Source organism: Fistularia commersonii, chromosome 21 (genome assembly GCF_037954325.1).
Source record: "Fistularia commersonii isolate RoL2024-O1a breed Wild chromosome 21, RoL_Fcom_v1.0, whole genome shotgun sequence".
Taxonomy (NCBI): domain Eukaryota; kingdom Metazoa; phylum Chordata; class Actinopteri; order Syngnathiformes; family Fistulariidae; genus Fistularia; species Fistularia commersonii.
In genome coordinates, this window is record NC_141304.1 from 7,498,501 (window position 1) to 7,519,409 (window position 20,909).

The window sequence follows — 20,909 nt, forward strand, 5'->3', positions numbered from 1 at the left end:
CATCCTCCAGCTCTGCCTCCAGTCTTTTCGTCATTGTCACTGTTTCTAAACCTTACAGCATCGCTCATCTCAACACTGTCTTGTCCACCTCTCCTTTCATTCTGGCTGATAGTCTTCTATTGCATAGTACCCCTTACACTTTTCTCCACCCATTCCAACCTGCTTGAACCCATTATTTTACCTCTTTTCCACACTCACCATTGCTTTGGACTGTTGTCCCTAAGTCCTTGAAATCCTCGAACATCTTGATCTCTACTCCCTGTAGCTTCACTGTTCCACCCACGTTTGTCTCATTCACACATATGTAGTCTCTCTTGCTGTGATTTACCTTCATTTCTCTTCTTTCCTGAGCATACCTCCACCTCTCTAGATATTCCTCAACCTGTTCCCTGTGCTTACTACAGATCACAATGTGGTCCATGGAGACTTCTGTCGTACCTCATCTGATAACTTCAAGTCAGTAAAACTGAAGAAGCCTCTCAGATGAGGGGTGAAACATCTTCAAGTAAAGAAATTCAAGTCCAGTTGCCACAACAAGAAGATTTCAACAAGAGATCACCATTTACCTGGATGACTGAGAACCTCCAAGGACACATTCTCTGTTAGACCACACGACTGTCTCATGGCTAGCATACATGTTCTGCACCGGTCTACATACTTCTCTGCCACTCCAGACTTCCTCATACAATACTAAGGTTCCTCTTGGCACCCTGTCGTATGCTTTTTTTTTTTAGGTCTACAAGAGTGCAATGCTGTTCATATTTTTTTTTTATCATCTGTTTTTGGTTATTAATTAAGAAAATGTCCAATTTTACATAGCTATTTTTCTTTAAATCTTAATAATTTAAACATTTTATGTTTTAACATTTGTTTAATTTAATTTTTTTTCAGGGTAACGTCTTTATTTTTTTGCAAAACTATCTTGTTCTTTACCCTCATTCCTTTTATTTTTGACTATTAATTGAGCTTGCTTTCATTCATTGTCTGTACTACTGATTCTGAACTCAAGAGTCACACTGGGGCTGGAGCCTCATCTGTCATCTGTGATTGGACCAGTTGCTGGTCAATCACAGGGCCACAGAGGCATACATTCATTTTCTCATTCATACATCTGGCCCATTTTTGGAATTTTTAATCAATCTAGTGAATGTTTTTGGACTGTGGCAGGAAGCCTGAGAACCCAGGCACAGGAGAACATGCTAACCCCACACTGTAAGTGTTATCTCAGTAATCAACCAATAAAAATGCAATGTTTGAAATTAATATAATGACAAATTCAAAACAAAAACATAACCAAAAAAATATTAAAAGAATTCTTAACTACTTTTATCATGGCATCGCAAGGCTCCGAATGGGCTGGTCAACCCCACTCATCAGCTGAAGTCCAGTTCCTGGTCTCAAGCTAATGAGGAATCGGTGATCAATTACCCAAACCTGTCCTGTAGGTAGCTAACTCAGATCACCCGTTTAGATCCCGATAAGAGAACCCCTTTGACCAGGCATAACTCGTCTGGTCTCGTTAATGATAGGACACTTTTGTTTCCCATGTTGTGTTTGCTTCCAGGCGCCTTTGGTTTTACCATTGATGTTCTGTAGAGTAACGCTGTAGTGGCTGTGTCTTGTGGAGCCCCAGGAAACATGAAGAATAGAACTAGATTCTGAAGGTCCCTAACAACTTTATGCTATTCCAGAAATGTATTTTTGTATTTCAACTGGCTCTTCCCTTACCTATTTCTCAGATTTTTTTCAGCCTGTTACATCATCTTGTATTAATATGAATCCTGAACAGGTCCCAATGGACAGCTGCGTGTCGTAAATGACATTGTTTTATTTAGTATTGTAATAAAACAGCTCAGCCCTTATTTGTTAACTCCCGTGCATTTCACATTAGAAACTGTTAATCATCTGAACTGCTGTCATCAGAAGGTGTCACGCAGCAGAGGAATTCTCCCTCTCAAAGGATGCAAATGGTAAATGTATATAGCGCTGTCAACAACTTGCTGTTTCAAAGCACTTTACACTGGATCTCACATTCATACACTGATGCTATGCAAGATGTTTATCAAACCAGCAAATGGGGCTTTGGTGTTTTGGCCAAGGACACTTCAGCATGAAGACAGGAGCCGGGGGCCCAGCCACCAATTTTTCAATTGGAAGGGTGTCACAACCAATGGGGCCACAACCACCCAAACAGTGTGAAGATTAAGGGGGTGGTGCCTTTTAAGACTGCAGAAATATCATCTGTGTTTTGAATTATAGATTATTATGAAACAACTGTTTTCATTGATCATTCAAACTGTAAAGTAATGTCAGCCGACACTTCTCTATATAGATGTTAAATTCAATAAGTAATGTGTTGAATGCGCACAATTGGAAAAAAAAAGAATAATCCAACAACCAAAAGTCACCTCAAATAATAACTCACCTAAAAATTATCTAAAATGTACTCATGAATAAATAAATCACCTAAAGGTATGCAAGAATTTGCAAAAACTTGCAAGAGCCTGAAATAAAGGAATTAAATGAAAACTTAGAAGTTTATAACAAGGAATTCAAAAAGAAATTATCAAGGAAATCATTAAGAAATAACCTGAGACTTGCAAATGATCAATTCAACGTCAAGAAAGAGCCTGAAAATGAAAGGAGTTTCATTGAATATTAACTGAATAAAATTTTACACAAAATAAATTGATACATGAAATCAAATTAAAAAAATATAGACCAGGTTTCTAATGTCATGGTATTACTGTCCTCTTCCATATCTCCCTGCCATACAGTTAAATGCAACAGCTGAAAAGCAGTTGTGACGTTACACTGAATTACACTGTGTCAAAGGCACACCTTCACATAGTTTGTTTGTTTGTTTGCTTTTTGTGTATTTATTTATTCATTTATTTTTGTAGCCTCCCTTCCTTACTCCCTCTCTTCCTTCCTGCAGGTCCAATGCTCTACCAAAAGTAGATTTCATCCAAATGTTAGATAAGATGTATCTTTGTTGTTCCTTGTGTGGCGGCACCGTGTGTCACCACAGGATGGGAGGATGTATGTGGAAGAGGAGCACTGGATGCACAAAACTTTTCATAAGCCTAATAAAAATCGATATTGTGGAGTGGAAAAGATCAGGGGATATTTCTGAATCATTATGTGAAGTGCACCTTTATTTGTCCAGGGTGCAGAAGAGAGAGGAGAGAAATTCCGACTCAAAAAAAAAGAAAGCTCTATTCTTGATCTTGAGACAGAAAATTGCTACAAAGTACATTATAGAATAAAATAATTTTCCATTGTAAAGTAAACACAGGAGAACTGGCATTCTAAATTAAATGATTTTAACAGAAAATTGTTAACAGATTTTAACAGAAATTCAGTAATTCATGCAACCTTTAGTAGGTAACTTAAGTCTAGTGTTTTTATGTTTTCCAGATAACTTATGAGGTGATAAACAAAATCGAGTGCAAGCAATTATCAAACATGCAATAATAACACTTAAAAAAGGCTTTTAAATCAAAGCATCTTGAAAACAAAACACAAAATGTTATTAGTGTCATTTGTTTCCATGTGTGGATGAACTGGATTATAACTAATTTTTTTTATTTCCGTTTCTTTTTTTTTTTTTGCTTTTTATTCACCTGTTTGGTTGATATCATATTTCTTCGAAGTAATTTTTTGACATAATATTTTGTTGATTAACTTTACATGATACCATTGCAAAGCTAATATGATTTTAAAATTGGTTGTTTATTGATCTTTTGGGTTTCATGGCTGCGTTTAAGTAACCCCATTATTGTGAATATTATATATTAATTAGACTTTCATTTTATTTTATTTCTGTCATCCCAAACCCCTATGGTGGCTTTCAAATAAAACTTTGTGAAACCTCAGATGTAAAATACAAAACATCCGTCTAATTCTTTCCTCACAGCAAGAGGGAAGCTCCTCTCAGGGAGTCAGAATAATGGCAGATATGTTATAGAGAATATGAAGCCTTTCATACGCCACTATTTTTGACTTGGCCCCCCACTGTGCTCTCAGCAAGCCTCCCCCTCCATTCCTTTTCCTTGCTTTATCCGCCTTACACGGCATTATGAAATACACACGCACACACACACACACACACACACACACAAATAACAGAATCTTGGTTTTCAGAGGTTCAGGCTAAGTCTTGAAAATGTTTCACCACACATTGTTTTCCACCTCACATACCTCAATTTCTCCTTTGAAATCAGAGGAGTCAAGCAGAGACACCTTGAAGGCTGTAGTTTTCAGTCGCTTGGAGCCTTTTTGGGGTGATTTGAGATTCTTGTTCGGGGACGTTTTTTCGGACATGTCATCATTTTCTCTGTGTTCATCCAGCAACTTGGAACTTTGTTCCTGAGAACAGACACAAACTTAATATTATTCTCCTGGCCACAATGACATCTGCATTAACAGGCACTTTATTTGAATTTCATATAGTCAAATACACATATTTCAGAAAATCTTAAGAAATAATCTGACATGAATGTACTTGACAGATCATCAGGAAATTAAGATTATGAAGAATCATAATTTACATATAATGAGCTTATCTGAAAAAACAAAAAATAATTAATTTAAAAGGTCATATTAAGACAAACAACTATCCACTCTCTCATTCACATGTCTCACATGTCTTTACCCTACATGTTTTTGGCTGTGGGAGGAAACAGGAGAACCTGGGGAAATCCCACACAGAAACGGTAATAGCATACGAACTCTACACATTGTGGCCCCCGTGACGGATTCAAACCAGGAACGTTTTTGTTGCAAGGTGAAAAGCATTGAAGACTGTGCCACCCTCATAGCTGATATTGTGATATGTAATGTTAGAAAAATCTGATGAATATCTTTTCTGATAAAAAGGCAAAAGTCAACACAATTGGCTACACTAGTTTCTTTTTACAGAGTACTGTTGCTCACATGTAGCCATTACTGTGAAGTGCATGACGGATCCTTAGTTGCAAAAAGAAACTCACTTGTTTACCTTTTCATAATAACTATCATACAATCAATGTCAGCTCTTTTTTCTTTAATAGTGAACTGTTATTTTTCAGTCAGAAGGCAACTTCACACAATATGTGTCACAGGTTCTTCATTAACCACCTTTGTAAACCACAAACCTCCATTTGGATGAGGGCAATTATAAAAAGTGATGCCTTTTCCTTGGTGGAAAAAGAAGTTTATTAAGTATTGTATAGTTAGGTTTCCAGAGATGAAACAATGCATATTGGTCAATGCGCTTTGTGGATAAGTGACAATGACATCATGTAGTCTGGTTTCTTGGCACGCTTAATCAGGTAACCTCTTAAAATAAAGATTCTAGACATGGTTTCTCATACCTACATCCACACATAATATTGATGATGGGATGTAAAACCATTTTATTTATTTTATCATGAAAAGGCTTATTCTGCTGGAAATGTAAGGATTTTTTGCTTAATATTCCAAAAGATTAACAGTCACATATTCATGTAGATGCTATAATCACCTGTTTGGCCATCTTGCTGTCAGAGGCAGAGTCCTGCATATCTTGCCGTCCGGAGGTCTCCTATCTTGTTCTCTTCACCTCCAGTTTCAAAGGCTTGATTCCGTCACTCCAGCAAAGCAGCACCAGCCTGAGAAGAAACAGCAGACGTTTTTAAAAATTGCCTCATCAGAATAAATCCCTCACTTCAAATGCATAGATAAAAATGTTAATGAGTGCTTCTCTAAAACTCTAAAAGCGTATCAAAACAATACTGACAAATTCACTACAGAACAATAATAATGCTAAAACCACCATTACATCTTCATCACACATTCTGGAGGCAGTTGCTTCAGTTTAATTTTAATTATAAAATCCCATCCTGAGCCAGATATAGATCATCTTCTTAAGCAAGTTCTGCAAGTTCTGACACTGAGATGACAGTTGATGACAAAAAATGTTCCTTTAAGTCAAATTAATGAATAGAGCTAAAAGAACTGCTTCTGGCACATGTGGGTACTATGTTAGATTAATACCCTGAGCCCACAGCTGTTGACTGTCAATGAGATGATCTGCATGCCTGCGATGCTTCTGGTGCATCCAGTTCACATAATGACGTTCCACCTTCTGTTTAATTAATTGTATTAAGCACAATAAACACAGGAAGTAGTACTTTATCATGTCTACTTCATCATTGGCACAGGACAGGTGAAAATTTTAGATTAATTAGTTTTTTTCATTTTAGTCAGGAGCCTCCCCCCCCCCCCCCCCCCCCCCCCATCTTTTTCCTGCTGGCTTTCTAGATATCAGACAAAGGGGGTGGAGTTACCTCTTGATGCAAAATTGCAGGTGTTACCCTACTCGCTATCATCTATCCCCTATCTTTGTTTTAAAGTGTCTGGATACTATCTTGCCTCAGTATCAGCTTTGTCAAAGTGTCCCTGACAGCTCTCTCTGCCCGATTTCAATGATTCTACAATAAAGCTTAGAGGAAAAATGCATTCCAATTTTCACAAGTGACTGCTTGCTGAAGATGACACCTGTCTTCACAAGTTGATGCTAAATTTTTCTTTACTGCGCAGTTCAATTGCATGAGTTCTGTTGTTGGTCATTAAAGGTTTTAGCACTCTTAGTGCTTGTCCATTTAAGTATATTTTGAAGCGAGGTATGATGATGATGAGGAAGAAATGTCTTCATCTAAATTGTATGCATGAGCTTTTGAAGCCTACTCTGACATTATGACTTTGACATTGCCATAACACACAGTCAAAGCCTCTACATACTCCTTCAGAGGTGAGAACTTTGTTTTCACTCCCAGTCCCTGTGACATTCATACTTCTTGAGAAAGTCTACCGCAGAACTCCGGGGAAGTCAGCACAGGCCCCACCCACACACCACAGCATTTGTGGAATATGGCAGAAACAACAACACAGTGAGGCCACGGTCAATGTGGCAGTGTTTACCTGGAGGATCAAGCTGCAAAGACGTGCACAGAGCTTGGATGGATTTCCTCCTGCAACTCTGCCTTATCTATATGAGTCATTTGGCCTTTGCAAATTTGCCATGGAGGTATCGCCATCTTTTGTGACAGACGCTGTCCTATGTGCACAATGCCCAAGCTACCTCTTTCCAAGAATTACGAGCCATTTGTATGTCAATAGTCTATATAGGTCTTATTAGATATGTGACATAGATTAAAACTATCCATCACTGGACAACCTTTTGTGCCAGGGGAAAAGCAGCAATGACAGCACTTCTGCTCTTACACATCAATCATGCTGTCTTGAAATTTCTGACCAATCACTATAGTTCTTGGACACCCTGTGAGGAAAAAAAAAAGCTCTGCCAAAATGATGTGGCAAAGGCAAGCTGTAAGAACTCCCAAACCAGGGCAGAGAGAATGTGGGACTACGCAGGAGCCATAAGGTCTTTAAGTTCACTCTTTTGCTGTGCAGGCTGAGATGTTTGCGAGACATAAATAGACATTAGGAAGTTCACATTGCAATGAGAGCCGAGTTGAAGCTATAGGCTGAACACATGAAATACAGTTTGCTTGATCAAGAGAAGAGATCAGCCCAAACGTTAAATGAGTTCGCTGGGACATTTTAATTACAGGCTCATGGAAATTGACATGCCCTGCTGACATCATATTATATCCAACACAAGACAAAAGGCAGTAACTGTAATTTATAGTTTAATTTATACTGTTGGTGAATTGCCGGCTATAAGGTAATAACAGCTGAATAGGGCACATCCGATCCCGGCATTAGGGTGCTGATAGCCTGTTAGCACGGTAACTTAGCCGGCATTGCAGGAAGTGCCCCAAAATTCAGCGAAAGGGAGATTTTTTTTTTTAAATTTGTGAAATACAAGTGGCCAGATGAGCATCAAATCCTTATTTGTTTATCTTCCTTGTAGGAACTTACACCCATTTCATTGACTAATGGGGTGAAATAGGGAGCAATTTTATGCCAATCGACATAATTTTCTAACTGCTACTTATCATTGCTAACAATTAATAGCTGAAACTGAGTGCATTTTGGAAAAATCAGTTCAACCAAATGTTACCCTTTATATTTCAATATAAATTCAAGTCACACAGTGGTCTCAACATGCCCAAATCCTTTGTGCTTATAGTAAATGTTTAAAAAAATTTAGAAGTGTAATGATTTCCGACACATACTGCTTACAACGTGTATTTAAACCTCGATAGCTGCACGCATTAATTGGCCAAGAGTGAAACCTGAGTGTAAACTTTACGAAAATGAATGGAGCGCCAGAGAGCTGCTTGGAATTTGTACTGAGGAGAATTGAATTGCATCACTATGTGCAGACTGAATAATGCAAATTGTTGAAATTTATAGCTTTTGAAACTATATGTCGGGAGGGTACATGGAATATCCTTCTTTACCGTGTATAATCTCAATCACTAGGCTCAATAATATCATTTTTCAGAATTCCCTAGAAACCATCTGGGCATATAGTCTAAAATAGTCATTTACAGGCTATGTACTTTGTTGAAGAGAATAACAATAGAAGGTCTGAAAGAGATCTGTTTTTCAACAGTTTTAAAAAGTTGAGCACATCTTGCTACCAGACCAGGTTACCAACTATTTGAGGTCAATTCCTAAACTCAATATTTTACAGAAAACTAAGAGTCAAGTAATCCGGTCTGTGCCATTTTGCTAATGAGAATAACCAACAAACATCATAACGGCATAAAAAGGCCATCCTTTATGGATTTCATATTTTAATTGTAAAGCACATGATGGGATTTAAGGCCTGTACTCTTCAATAACATTCTGCAGATTTGCATAATTGTGCAAGAAGCTGTGCTGTGGTTCAGGCTGAGGCTTCTATTTGTGTCAAATATTGTTTGTACAGCTTGGAAAAAGAAAACGGCGCAAGAATTTTGTTTAAAGTCTGGCGTTTGCGTTGGGATTTTTGTTCCTCTGACAATTCTAAATTCACTGCTAAAGTGGCACGTGTCACGAGCGCATGGGGGTGTGCATATTAATGTGCGACGCACACTAAGAAAAATAACACTGAGTGCATTACATTGCACGATACTTATGACAAGCCTCCAGCTCAGCCTCATTCACTCTGTTCTTCTCCTTGTTTTCATATGTTATACCAAATATTTGCTGTGACTCAATCACTTAAAAGTGTTATAAAGTCACTTTTAAGTGGAGTAAACATGAAAGTGAAAAAAGTAATACAGATGCAAATATATTGTTTTTTTAACTTTTTAGTTTTTTTATGACCCCGGAACACATTTCTCTGTGACCTTTAATATATGGAAGATAGGAATGTATGAACATGTCCTCAACGGATTCTGATCTGCTCAGCTCAGAATAAAAATGATAAAGGAAGTGTATAGAGTTCCCCAAGCAGCACTGCAGGACCATGAATATAATCTCTTCTAGACTCTGGAGGTCTCTTTGCAGCAGCAACATGTTGCAGCTTGGGATGGTGGGCAATCCCAGCTGACGGCTGAATGATAAAATAACTGGTTCACACTGGTTCAGAGAAGATACAACCCACACTTCGACCCAACTTAGGAATGTCTTAAGATATTACTTATGGTCAAAGGAGTTTGAAATCCTCCTCTAATAGATAAATCTCTCTTTTCTATGTCTTATGTGCAACAAAACCGTTACTTAGAATCTCTGCTATATGACAGAAAGTGAATTGTCCCTCCTTCACAGCAAACCATGTTAGTAACCAGGAAAATGTTATTTAGTTGAAAATTAAAATTGAGCTAATGTTAAACTCCAACAGCAGACTAAATATGAATGTGAAGAAAAGTAAATGTGAAGGGTAAGAAAAGGTATTGATAAATTTACAATATAGTTTATAAAAAAGTACAAGATATCTGAATCAATGTCTTGTAACCTGATCTGTTGTCATGATTTTGTCATGAAATTAGTTTTCGATATGTAAGTATAACCAGCATGAATGGTTTCACATCACAGACAAAAACATGAACCTTTTTAAAGAAGCACGTTCTATTCGTACTTTAATTTCCAAGTAAGATGCTAATCTTCAGAGGATGTGGAAAGGAAACGCAATTAATATTTTATCAGCAAATCAGACTTACTTGGTCATTTTATGCAACAACAATTGAAAAAATGATAATGAAATGATAATAAGAGTAAGAAAATCATCGAGTCTGATGAAAATGGAGGGGCATCTCTAAGTTAAATGCCTCTTCATCTGTAGATTCTGATATCTTATCATTCTGCAATTAGCTCATCATTACTTGCGGATTCCGTTGTCGTGCAATTACTTTGGTGGCATGCTTGCTGTGTCAAGTCTTCCTGATAAAATTATTTTTAACCCTTTTTTTTTTTAGAAATGGCTATATTTATTAGCCTCGATGTGCAAGTCTTTAACATGTTCTAATGCGGTCTGCAAAGAGAGACAAAATGATTTAATGGTGTGTTACACTATCTGCAGCATTTATATAACATCCATCCATCCATCCATCTATCGTCTGCCGCTTATCTTGCACTCAGGGTCACGGGGGATGCTGGAACCAATCCCAGCGGAGGAAACCCACACAGACATAGAGAGAACATGCAAACTCCACACAGAAAGGTCCCCTTGTCTGATTCGATCCATGGTGCTTCATGCTGTGAAGCCACTGTGAAGCCACTGTGCCACCCACTTATTTAACAAACAAAGAGTAATTTATTATTCAAATCGGTAAATGTCAAATGCAGTGAAAACATTCCTCACTAAATGGATAATATAGAAGGTATACAGCCAAAAGGCAATTACAGGTTATATTTAAAAACTCGTAGCTAGGTTACTGCATTAGCAGATTCAGAGAATATAGTGGTTAAACTGTTTACATTTATTGATCATGTAAAAGAGGGCTGTGATTAAGTTTGTAATTTCATCATTCACTCATTCATACCAATCCACAAATTGACAGAGTCTGTATCCAACATTAGATGAGACTGTTCGCCAGCTATATTGTCCATATTTTGAGTGGTAACAAGGTTTTATCCCCCCCCGAGCAAAATATAGTATTCAATTACTTTCCCTCAAGGATGAATCATGAAAATAACCCTGGAGGGAAACCTTGATGGGAGTGGAATCGCTCTGTAGGGTATCTAGTTGTGATGGTGCCAAAGTGAACACTCATGCATTTTTCTTTACAGATTTGCCTCCTTGTCTCATTCAGTCAAGCTGAAAATGAGCAACTTCCCTTGTGTACAGTACACGTGCAGCCTGACCCCCCCCCCATTCCCCTCCTTCACATCCATCTGGGTTGCAACACACAATGCTTTCAAGAGATTTGGATGACACATGTCTGCCAGTTGGTAAACGGGTCCAGATATGGAGATGTATTAGGAATTCAATGAATTGTGAAATTAACTGACTGATGTTACAGAGTCAGGCAGTAAAGTGAGGCGAATGCATTAGTTATCTGTAAGTTGGCCACAATCCTCCTGGTCAGCTAAAAGTCCCTTCCAGAGGGGGGAGAAAGCAATGAATTAAGTGTGGGACCTTGTTGTCCACTGTGTTCCACTGACTGATTTTATATGTTTTTGATTTTCTGTAAATAGTAATAATCATTGATCACAGATGAAATGTCATGAAATGTCACTTGTTCTTAACAAGTGCGGCGTATTCTCTCCTGCCTCTTTCTCCTCATTCTCATATGCTTTCATCTGAGTACATCAGACAAGGAGAGAATTGGGGAGGGAGCAAACATGTCAGCGGAGAAGCCCTGGCTCAGCTCAGAGAAGCAGTTGCCATGGTAACGGCATTGAGTACTCTTCCAGTTTTTTTACACCCGATCCTTTCTTTCTCTTGGTCTCTGTCTCTCCCTCTACCCTCAAAGGAGCAACAGAAATCTAGATGGGAAAAACTGAACAAGCTGGGAAGATGCAAAGCCTTAGGATGAGGTAGGAAGAGAGACAGACGGATCAAGGATAAGCACATACGAAATGACAAGAGGAGGAAATTAGCTCATGTGGCATGTCGACTTGAAGGAAATGTCAACAGTAGCCGCCCCTCCAGTTACTGGGTAAGGAGCGACTCAACTTTAGAGATGGAGACCAGCAGGAAGGTCAAAACAGAGACGCAGGAAGCTACTGCTGAGCCTCTGCCACCATCTATCACTTGAACATCATCTCAGCTTTACCTGGCCGACACAACTCTAATCCAATTGTACAATTCATGCTCTCCGGACCTAATCACATTTATTCATCAGTATGCACTGAATGCAAAACTAACACTATCAAGTATCTACTGCCAGAGGCCAAAAAGAGAGCATCTTTGTTACTACACCGAGACTAGCTTGTGAATTAGCAGGTGAAATTGGCCTATACACTTATTATATTGTTAACAGGCCCGAAGCTACAATTATTAATGTCTGAAATGCATCATATACATTGAAAAAAAATCATATTTCACTCTCCAAAGGGACTCATATATGTAAAACCAAGAGGAGAAAATAACTTACAGTTTTACTTAAAAATAGTTACTGTCATCATTGTATCTGTGTGTAGACATAGAATCTTAATATATTAACATTTTGCATATCATTATTGCATTATTGTTTTTAGTTTTTGAATATACAGTACGTTACCAGTGGGATAATAGCATAATTAATAAGGGGGGATTTTGCTGAATATCACATAAATATGAGAGCATCTGATTCAATAACTCAATGTAAATACAGCTGACAACTGACATTCAAAGACCAAGATGGTAACGATTTTCGATTTACTCATTATAATAGGCAAAAGTGGGGGAGAAAAATACCACAACTCCCGAGACTAGCAAAGGTCGTTTTTTACTTTAAACGTATAAGGCCTTTACAATTATGTACGCTTTTCACCTCATTCAACGTCTGACATTAATGCAGAACAAGGCTAAGTCTCAATTTAATCGAGGAGAATATGTATTTTATCACTTGGGTGGGCAGAGACTGCAGGCTGTTGAAATACGTAGCTCCAGCAGATAGATAGGTCTGTTTGTACAAATAAAGGTTTGCCTTGAAATCTGTCTACAGAAAAACATCTCTTTCTGTCAAATGACCTTTAGGAGGTCAGTTGCAGAAACAGACTATAAATAACAACCTCATTCACAGAGCAGAAGTTCTTGATGGTTGAATGCATGAATTGTATGCACGATTTTCACTCTTTAGACATATACTAAGGAAATCATCTACTGAATGACTTATTTCTTCTCTTTTTTTTCCCCCTTATAAAATGTCTTTGTTGCTGGTCTCTGGTGATGAAAAGATACTTGTTTAATTAAATCAGGGTAAAACTGTACTTTGGAATTGATAAAATCTTACACCACATATTTCTAATAGTATATTTTGGAAAGCCATGGAAAACATCTCCGCTTTGCCAAAAGTATAAAAAACGGCTAAATCTATGTAGCAGCTAGTTACCATTTTGGCCTGTCGGTCAGATTGTTTAATGAATCTTAATCCAAATATTTCCAAAAAAACTATGCTGCAATATTAAGATTATAGTAAACAAACAATACAGATGATAAGCCGGAATTATTAACAATCAAATTTTAGAGAGGTTTTCAAAGATGCCTGAACTAAAGTAAAGTTCCTGGTTTTATACAACCAAGGTATAATTTTCTCTAACGTTACTTGTAAGTTAAACCTCCTGTCCCTCTGACAATAATGGCCCCAGTCTTGTGAGTATTGTTATTTGTTGTTGACATGTGGGGCAATACATTTTGTAAAAAATTACAGACATGTAAGCACAGGGGTTCGAATGATGCTACGCTATGACGTCTATGTTGTGATGGGAAGAAGGAACATTAACTTGTTGCCAATTATATTGAAAAAAACATTGTTTATGACAGATTTGCGTTTGCAACAGGCCATTTGCTATGAAATGTCAGATAAATCAATAGATACTCTAAGAGTTTCATAGCAGTTCTGTCCTCAAATCTGATGTTTGGTTTTTTATTCTGGCTATACTGCAATTTGCAAGGGCTCATTTGTCTTGTCCAGACATCAACAATACAGGATAATTGGTTGGGTTGCTATGGAAGCCCAGAAAATAACCTAAGTCTTGTAATAAAAATGTAGCAAGTGAACACAGGAAAATAAGTGAATATTGTTGGAACAGGAATCATGTAATACAAGACAATCACAAAGCTAAAGGATAGCAGTGCAATGATTAATGTGTTTCCTAATGGAGTGAACTTTTCTGATTCAGATAACTTAACAAATACTTCCTGTAATGAAAAAAATCAGGGACAGTACCAGCGTGTACGCAAATATATGCACAGAACAGATATGAACAGAATTAGCCCTGATATCGGATGTTGGAACTTCCCAGTGAGATCTGTTATCACAAGCTAACATGAGCTGAACTAATCTGGCAAGATGTCAAAAATCTCTTAATATTTTACTGCTGAAAATGTCACAGTAAAACAGCAATGTGAACAGGCTGTGGTAAGGGAGGGTGACTGATAAAAAGAGCATAAGATAAACTTGGCTTTGGACACCAACCATTACTATACATACCTAACATCTGATCACTTACGATTTCAGTACAGGGTTGGTAGTGAAGTATATAAAGGAAATTAATTTGTCAAAACATCCATTGTTTAAGAGAAGCAAGCACCTTATGCCCTCATTATGTGAAAACCAGGCTCAAACAAATGGAGATAATGAGACAGTGTGCTGATGCAGTGACACAAGGAAGCAACATTAATGAGGCAGAGCAAGCCTTTGCAGATGCATAAATAGGCCCAAGCAGAACTGCAGAGAGCTCTAAGATACCACGACCTCAACAAGTATTACTCCCACATTCTACAGTTGCCCTGGGAGCAAGGTATATTTGAAAATCACTGAAATGAAATTTCACACATAAATGACATCATCATCAAAATTCAACATCCTCTACCACAGTGCTTGCACACAAATGCTCAAAAAAATACATGAAGCGAACAGGTGCATTGAAAAAGTACAAGCCGAGACCCTGTGAGATTCTATTTTGGACTGAAAATTTAGATGCAGATTTAGGAGATGGCTGGTAAATTTCCAGTTTCCTTATAAACTCAGGCTTTCATCACTAAGCAGCCAATGATTTGCCACAAAATCCCAGACTAGCTTTGGCAAACCATCATGACTGATCTATCCACATAGAGCACTGAAATGTACAAGCAAAACAGCTACTGCAGTGATGCAATGACTGATAGCAGAGTTTGCCGGGCAGAGTATACCAGATAGAGATATGGAGGCTGAGATATTGGATCATTTTTCTCTGGGTAAATGCAAGGTTAGACCTTTGCCAGCACTCTCAATTCCCCAAGCTGTGGTCTTGTTGAGGCGTCTGTGCAATTTGCCAAATTTACTCTGTAAGGGCCGGATTAGAGTGAGAGTTATCGGAGTCTGGGAAAGTATTATAAAAGTCCAGCTGACCGCTTCACATCAGCGGCCCAGTTACTTACACTCAACCTTAGCCAGAGCTTAAGGCCTAGCAGGGGCCGAATGCACAGCTACTGAGGCCTGGAGAGTTCAGTGACAACTGAATCAGGGCAGATTCAACCGCAGGCCAACAAAAACATCTTTTACCACTGTATCAAGGACATAGCAACACATTCCAGCCAATGGAGCCAAGTGGTTCTCTATCAGGCAGATGATAATACAGATAGATGTAATTTCTCTCTCTCAAAAAAAATAATACGGTACTACCACAACAGCTGACAACATAACAGTTTCAATGCGGTTTGCAGTGGATTTCACATTCACCAATTAACATGCACTCACATCAATGCTAGCAGAGTTGCCACGCAATGTACCAACCAGACCATTGGGAGAAATTGTGCTTTCAGTATCATTACATTACATTATATTACATTACATTACATTGCTGTCATTTGGCAGACGCTTTCATCCAAAGCGACTTACAAAAGTGCAAAAGTATCTTGCCTGAGGTCACTTCAGCATGCAGGCAGGGGGATCATGGGGATCAAACCAACAACCCTCCAACTGAATGGGTGCCCACTCTACCAACTGAGCCACGACCACCTCCAAACCTTTGAAGAGAATGCATTTTTTTTGCAAATCATTGCATGTATTGTTGATAGTGCCCACCTGCTGGACAGCAAATATCTGAACACCTTTTAAGTTGTCAACAACTCTGCTGACTCCCTCCTAGAAAGCAGCAGTTTTGGTCTGGTCTGTCAGCACCACTGATCCAGGACACAATAGTTTCTGTATCTGAGAGCTCATTCAGCAACAAGCCACACAACAAATGTGTGGCTCATACATAGTGCTTTCATTCATTGCCATTGCACACCAAGAAACACCTGCCATAAACACTGACAACTATGTAACACACGAGAGCTATAAGCATTTTCCCTCAAGCACTTCTTTACATAACTACACTGGGATTCAACGATATTCTGGGTGTTTTCCACCACGGTATTATGGCTGTATTGTCTTCCTAAGGAAAACAAGCAAGTCTTGACATCTCTAGTTTTGGGAGTGTCTGTTAATTTCTCCAAGTTTTGTTCTAGTAGATAAAGAAAAAGGGTTGGAAAGGCTCAGACTAAAGGGTAAAATTTCTAAAGCTTCAAATACATAGACATTTTGTGTTGCTTTGACTTTGCTGTAGCAAGCAAAACATGTAAAAGTTGCAAAAACTGTAGGCAGGTGTACATCAACATAAAGCAAGAAAAGGACAAAAAAGAAGTACCTGATGAAGACTGAGCGTATAAACCACAGAGAGAACACAGCACTTTGGGGTAAACAGAAGGAAATCAGGACATTGGTGAGGGAACACAGACATGTTGATGAGCCTCAAGGGCAGAGAGACACATGGTGGCAAGACAAAGCTTGTTGGCTTCCAAAGGCGCTGTCAAACGTAATCCAGAAATATGACAAAACAGATCTGTGCTACTTAAAGCCATTCAAATGGCATTTTGTTGAAAGTTGACACTTTACAATTTTTTCTTCTTTCTCTCTTCTTTCTTTTTAATCTGAGTAGTTATTATCCTACAGAAAGAAAATGGAACTAATTCAAAAATGTCATGTTAGCACCATAAAGGCACCATCCTTTCATATATTTTATGTCTCAACTGTGGCACATACATCAAGCTTTTTGTCACATAAAAGCCCTTGTATCACCTCTAGCCAATAAATGCTTTGATTTTCTCAGATGTCAGTGTATCATTGTCTCAGCATGAAGCTTCAACTGGTCCGGACAAAAGATTATCACAATGGCTTCCTGGAATCGATGCCTCACTGCTATAATTTCATTGAGTGGGAAAATTGTTTCCAAAAGCTAAAAGCAACAATTAAAGGCCGCCTCCTGACACACCCGCCTCTCGGCAAGACGTTTCAAGGTTGGGTCCAAGTGGCTGACTTCCTCTGTGGCATTTGCATGTTCTCATCACATTCACTAAGTGCTACCCAGTCATTCCTGTTTCTTCACACAATCAAAATACATGCTTTGGGGTAAACGAGAATTCTAAATCGTCCACGGATGTTAACGAGTAAGCTCTCTTACTGGCGGTTGACCTGCCTTTCACCTCGTGACAGCTGTGATCGTCTACAGTCCCCCTGCAACGATGTGTGCAGGAAAAGCAGTACAGACATTGAATAGAGACTGAATCATGGCCACAATCAAAGCTCTTTGTAAACTCTGAGTTGAATGCTGATGTTAGGGAAACAAAAAAGTCAGGGAGGTTTGGATACTATGTCGGTCAGCCATGTTTTAGTGTTTGGTATCACTCTGCATTAAATATGACAGAACAGATAATCAAGGACAGAATTACAAACAGACTGAATGTAGAATTTAACATCCCAGTCCGTGTAAATCTGACTTTAAATGCAGTTCACAAGTTCAAAACTATAAGATACTAAAGATAAGATCAATTCTGCCAGAGTTCAACTCTCTAGACACATTATTTTAAAACCAGATTCACTTTGACCTAAAGTGCTTGAAGTTTGCCGTACACACACACACAGCTCTCTCTCTCTCTCGCTCTCCTCTCTCTGTCACCCTTATTCTCTTTATGCCTTTGAAGCAGTGCATACAGAAACATACTCTCACTTTCCCTTTGATTCAACTTCCCGAATTAGCTGTATATATAATTTTTTTCCTCCACCGCTCCCCCCCTTTGTTGATGTTTGTTTCTTTTAGGATGATGTGCTTATGAGCCTCTGGCTTTCTAATGACGATGGTTCCACTCTTTAGTGAAGCTTTTTATATATAATTCCCATGAAGAAATAAAAGAACAACCTTCCAAAAAATGATTGTCACAAGTAAATCTCATTACATAGGACCTTTGTTTTGAGATGACGAGATGAGAACAACTTTATTTATCCCGAAGGAAATTGTTGTGCCAGAGTTTCAAGTAAAAACATAACAGTAATAGATAATTACTGATAATTACTGTAAAGGAGGACTATACTATACTATAGGACCTTATATTTCCCAAACACTGTTCTAATAATGACAAAAAAGCTGAAGAAATATCAAAGCGCTGTATATAATGCTTGCAATTATCAGTTCAATATATGAGTTGTATGTCTGTTCTCAAATACTGCACAAACAAAAAGAGGGTGGCACAGTAAAGTTCTCTGTGAGAATGAGAATGAAACAGCTGCTGTGACACAAAAGTGGTTCTTTTTGAGTTGCATTGCACATGAAATAACAATAGAACAATTGGAATTATTTTGTTCTGTAACTAACACAATCTGACCATTAAGCTTTATTTCCAAACCTTGAAATGTGTAAGATCTAAGTTATTGTATTGGTATTCAAATAACTGTAGTCTTAACCGGATTTTAGCTGCAAAAGTATAATATATGGTGTCCTTCCATTGTGAACCTAAAATGTAAGTGATTGAATCTGCTTTTCCAATTGTTTTTTTTTTTTTAATCAAATGGCACAGATGCATTGAAATGACAACACCCTGCTGCCAATATGATTCAGGCAATGTTTTACAAACATAAATCCATCAATGCAATCATAAGTGCATACATGGATTAGGGTATAAACAGTTTTGTCCTTGGTTGACTTACAACAAATCGACATTTGAAGAAGACAAGTTCTTCATCAAGAAGGATGAAAATCTTTGCAATAACCTTCATCTGTGAGCCTAACAATTTTATGGTGGACATTTGATATCCCAGCCTCCAATAAAAGAACTCTACCTTACTAACAAGTTATGTCACACTGATTCTTTGCCTTGTGACATCGCTGTAAGAAGCCACACAATACCCGCTTTGTTTCCCGCCATGTTATTTGGACAGAATCGAAAAGTTTAGGAGAAAACAGATCCGCTCAAAGGGTATCTTTAAAGCCAGTTCTGTATCTATCTGTTTCCAGACCAAAAGTGCAAAGACTTTCATCTCTTGTAATGATTCATTTACATTGATATACAAGGTCATTCTATTCTTCATTTTCCACAAGTCAAAATATGGCTTTTGTTCATTGGGCACTTCAGAGCTTGTCCTGTAAAAGGTCTGTCTGTCTTGCCAAGGGAAGTCACAATGAAGCCAAGAATCATCCTATATATGCATAACATAATGCTAACAGTCATACTCAATTTGGATTTTTGAAAAGTATGTCCTTTCCAGTGTTAGAAATAGTTGTCCTTGGTTGAAATAAATCCTGAGAGACCTACAGAGTACCTTTATTATTTGATGCACAAAGGAAACAAGCACACTTAGACACGGACCCATCAAAGGTGGCTTTTACAATTTCCTCTTGCTCTAAATAGTTGTATAGAACAGAACATAACATAAAGCAACAGAAAAAAGGCAGATATCAGTGGTACTAATAGTAGGATTCATATAGGTCGCCTTGAGTTATAGCCACACTCCTCTCTGCTCTTAGGGCATGCAGTTGGATCGGCTGACGATGCACAGAGCTTTTCCATGAGCAAGCCAAGAGAATCTTTAATCCCCTCAGTATTAGCACACACACCATTACATCAGCATCTCACATAGATCCATTTTGCAGCCACTTTTCTGAAGTTAATTATGAGAAGTACTGCTCTTAGCGACCAATAAAAATCTGCTACATTAAGTGTCATATAGAACTGATATTCTCATTCTAATATTTCTAAGCCATGGAAGTGGACTCTTATAAAAATGAATCAAAAAAGTAGTATAATATAATTCTTTGGGAATCTTTCTGTACAGTTCAGAAGGCTTTTGGATGAATACTATGTCAGCCAAAATGTCCCTCTTGCTAGTTTCCAGCAGCGGCAATCTGATGCAGTTGAACAAATCCGTCTGCTGCCCTGCTAGCAGCAACACTTAACAATTGTTGGCTAATAGAGCGCTTAAAAGAAATGTGGGCAGAGTGAGTGCATCAGCATGGCTAGCTATGTTGCAGGTGCAGAATGCAGCGGTGTGAATTGGGATATGTTCGTTTGTCTGTAGAGCTGACCCCCCCCCCCCCCCCCCCCCATCCCACCACACATAAACAGACTGATCACCACACATTATAAAATATTTTGGCAGCTCAGGGATTCACATCCCTCATGCCCCGATTCAAGGAGTTGTGCTACTACATGGCCATCTGAGGATTTTCCCAATGTTTCCAAAGGGTTACGTGTATGTTGTGAGGAAAGGACACTTATTAAAAAAAGAGGAAGAGGAGGGGCCTCTGTCACCAATTACTTTATACATCTACCATCATGTGATAATTCCACACAGAGCTCTATGGCAACAGTGCCTGCAGCATCAGCCATGTGCCTGTCATGGCCCATTTGAAGCTCCGGCACCCATGAGAGAAGGTGGCGAAATGCCATGCCATATGGTTTTCTATGAGGTGGGTTGCACTCACTGCATCAGTGCAGGGACGTGAACGGAAGTATTGTGTCTGTTGGATATATCAGTGTCTCCGATCATGGAGAATCTCTCCAAAACAGGCCATGAGCAAGTCAGAGAGCTTCACCTTCACCAGGT

General features: G+C 38.5%; 1 protein-coding gene across 9 annotated transcripts in view; it reads right to left on the reverse strand.

Moving 5' to 3' along the window:
- Positions 1–20,909, reverse strand: part of LOC147222184 (band 4.1-like protein 1) — a 93,811-nt gene that overhangs the window by 35,616 nt on the left and 37,286 nt on the right. For all 9 annotated transcript variants that reach the window (XM_086167723.1, XM_086167714.1, XM_086167718.1 and 6 more), the window contains exons 2-3: positions 5,507–5,633; positions 4,204–4,371 (exon numbers count right to left, since the gene is read on the reverse strand). In XM_086167723.1, the coding sequence (XP_086023849.1) occupies positions 4,204–4,371; positions 5,507–5,545 (207 nt within the window). In that variant the 5' untranslated portion in view covers positions 5,546–5,633. The remainder of the gene's footprint in view (positions 1–4,203; positions 4,372–5,506; positions 5,634–20,909) is intronic.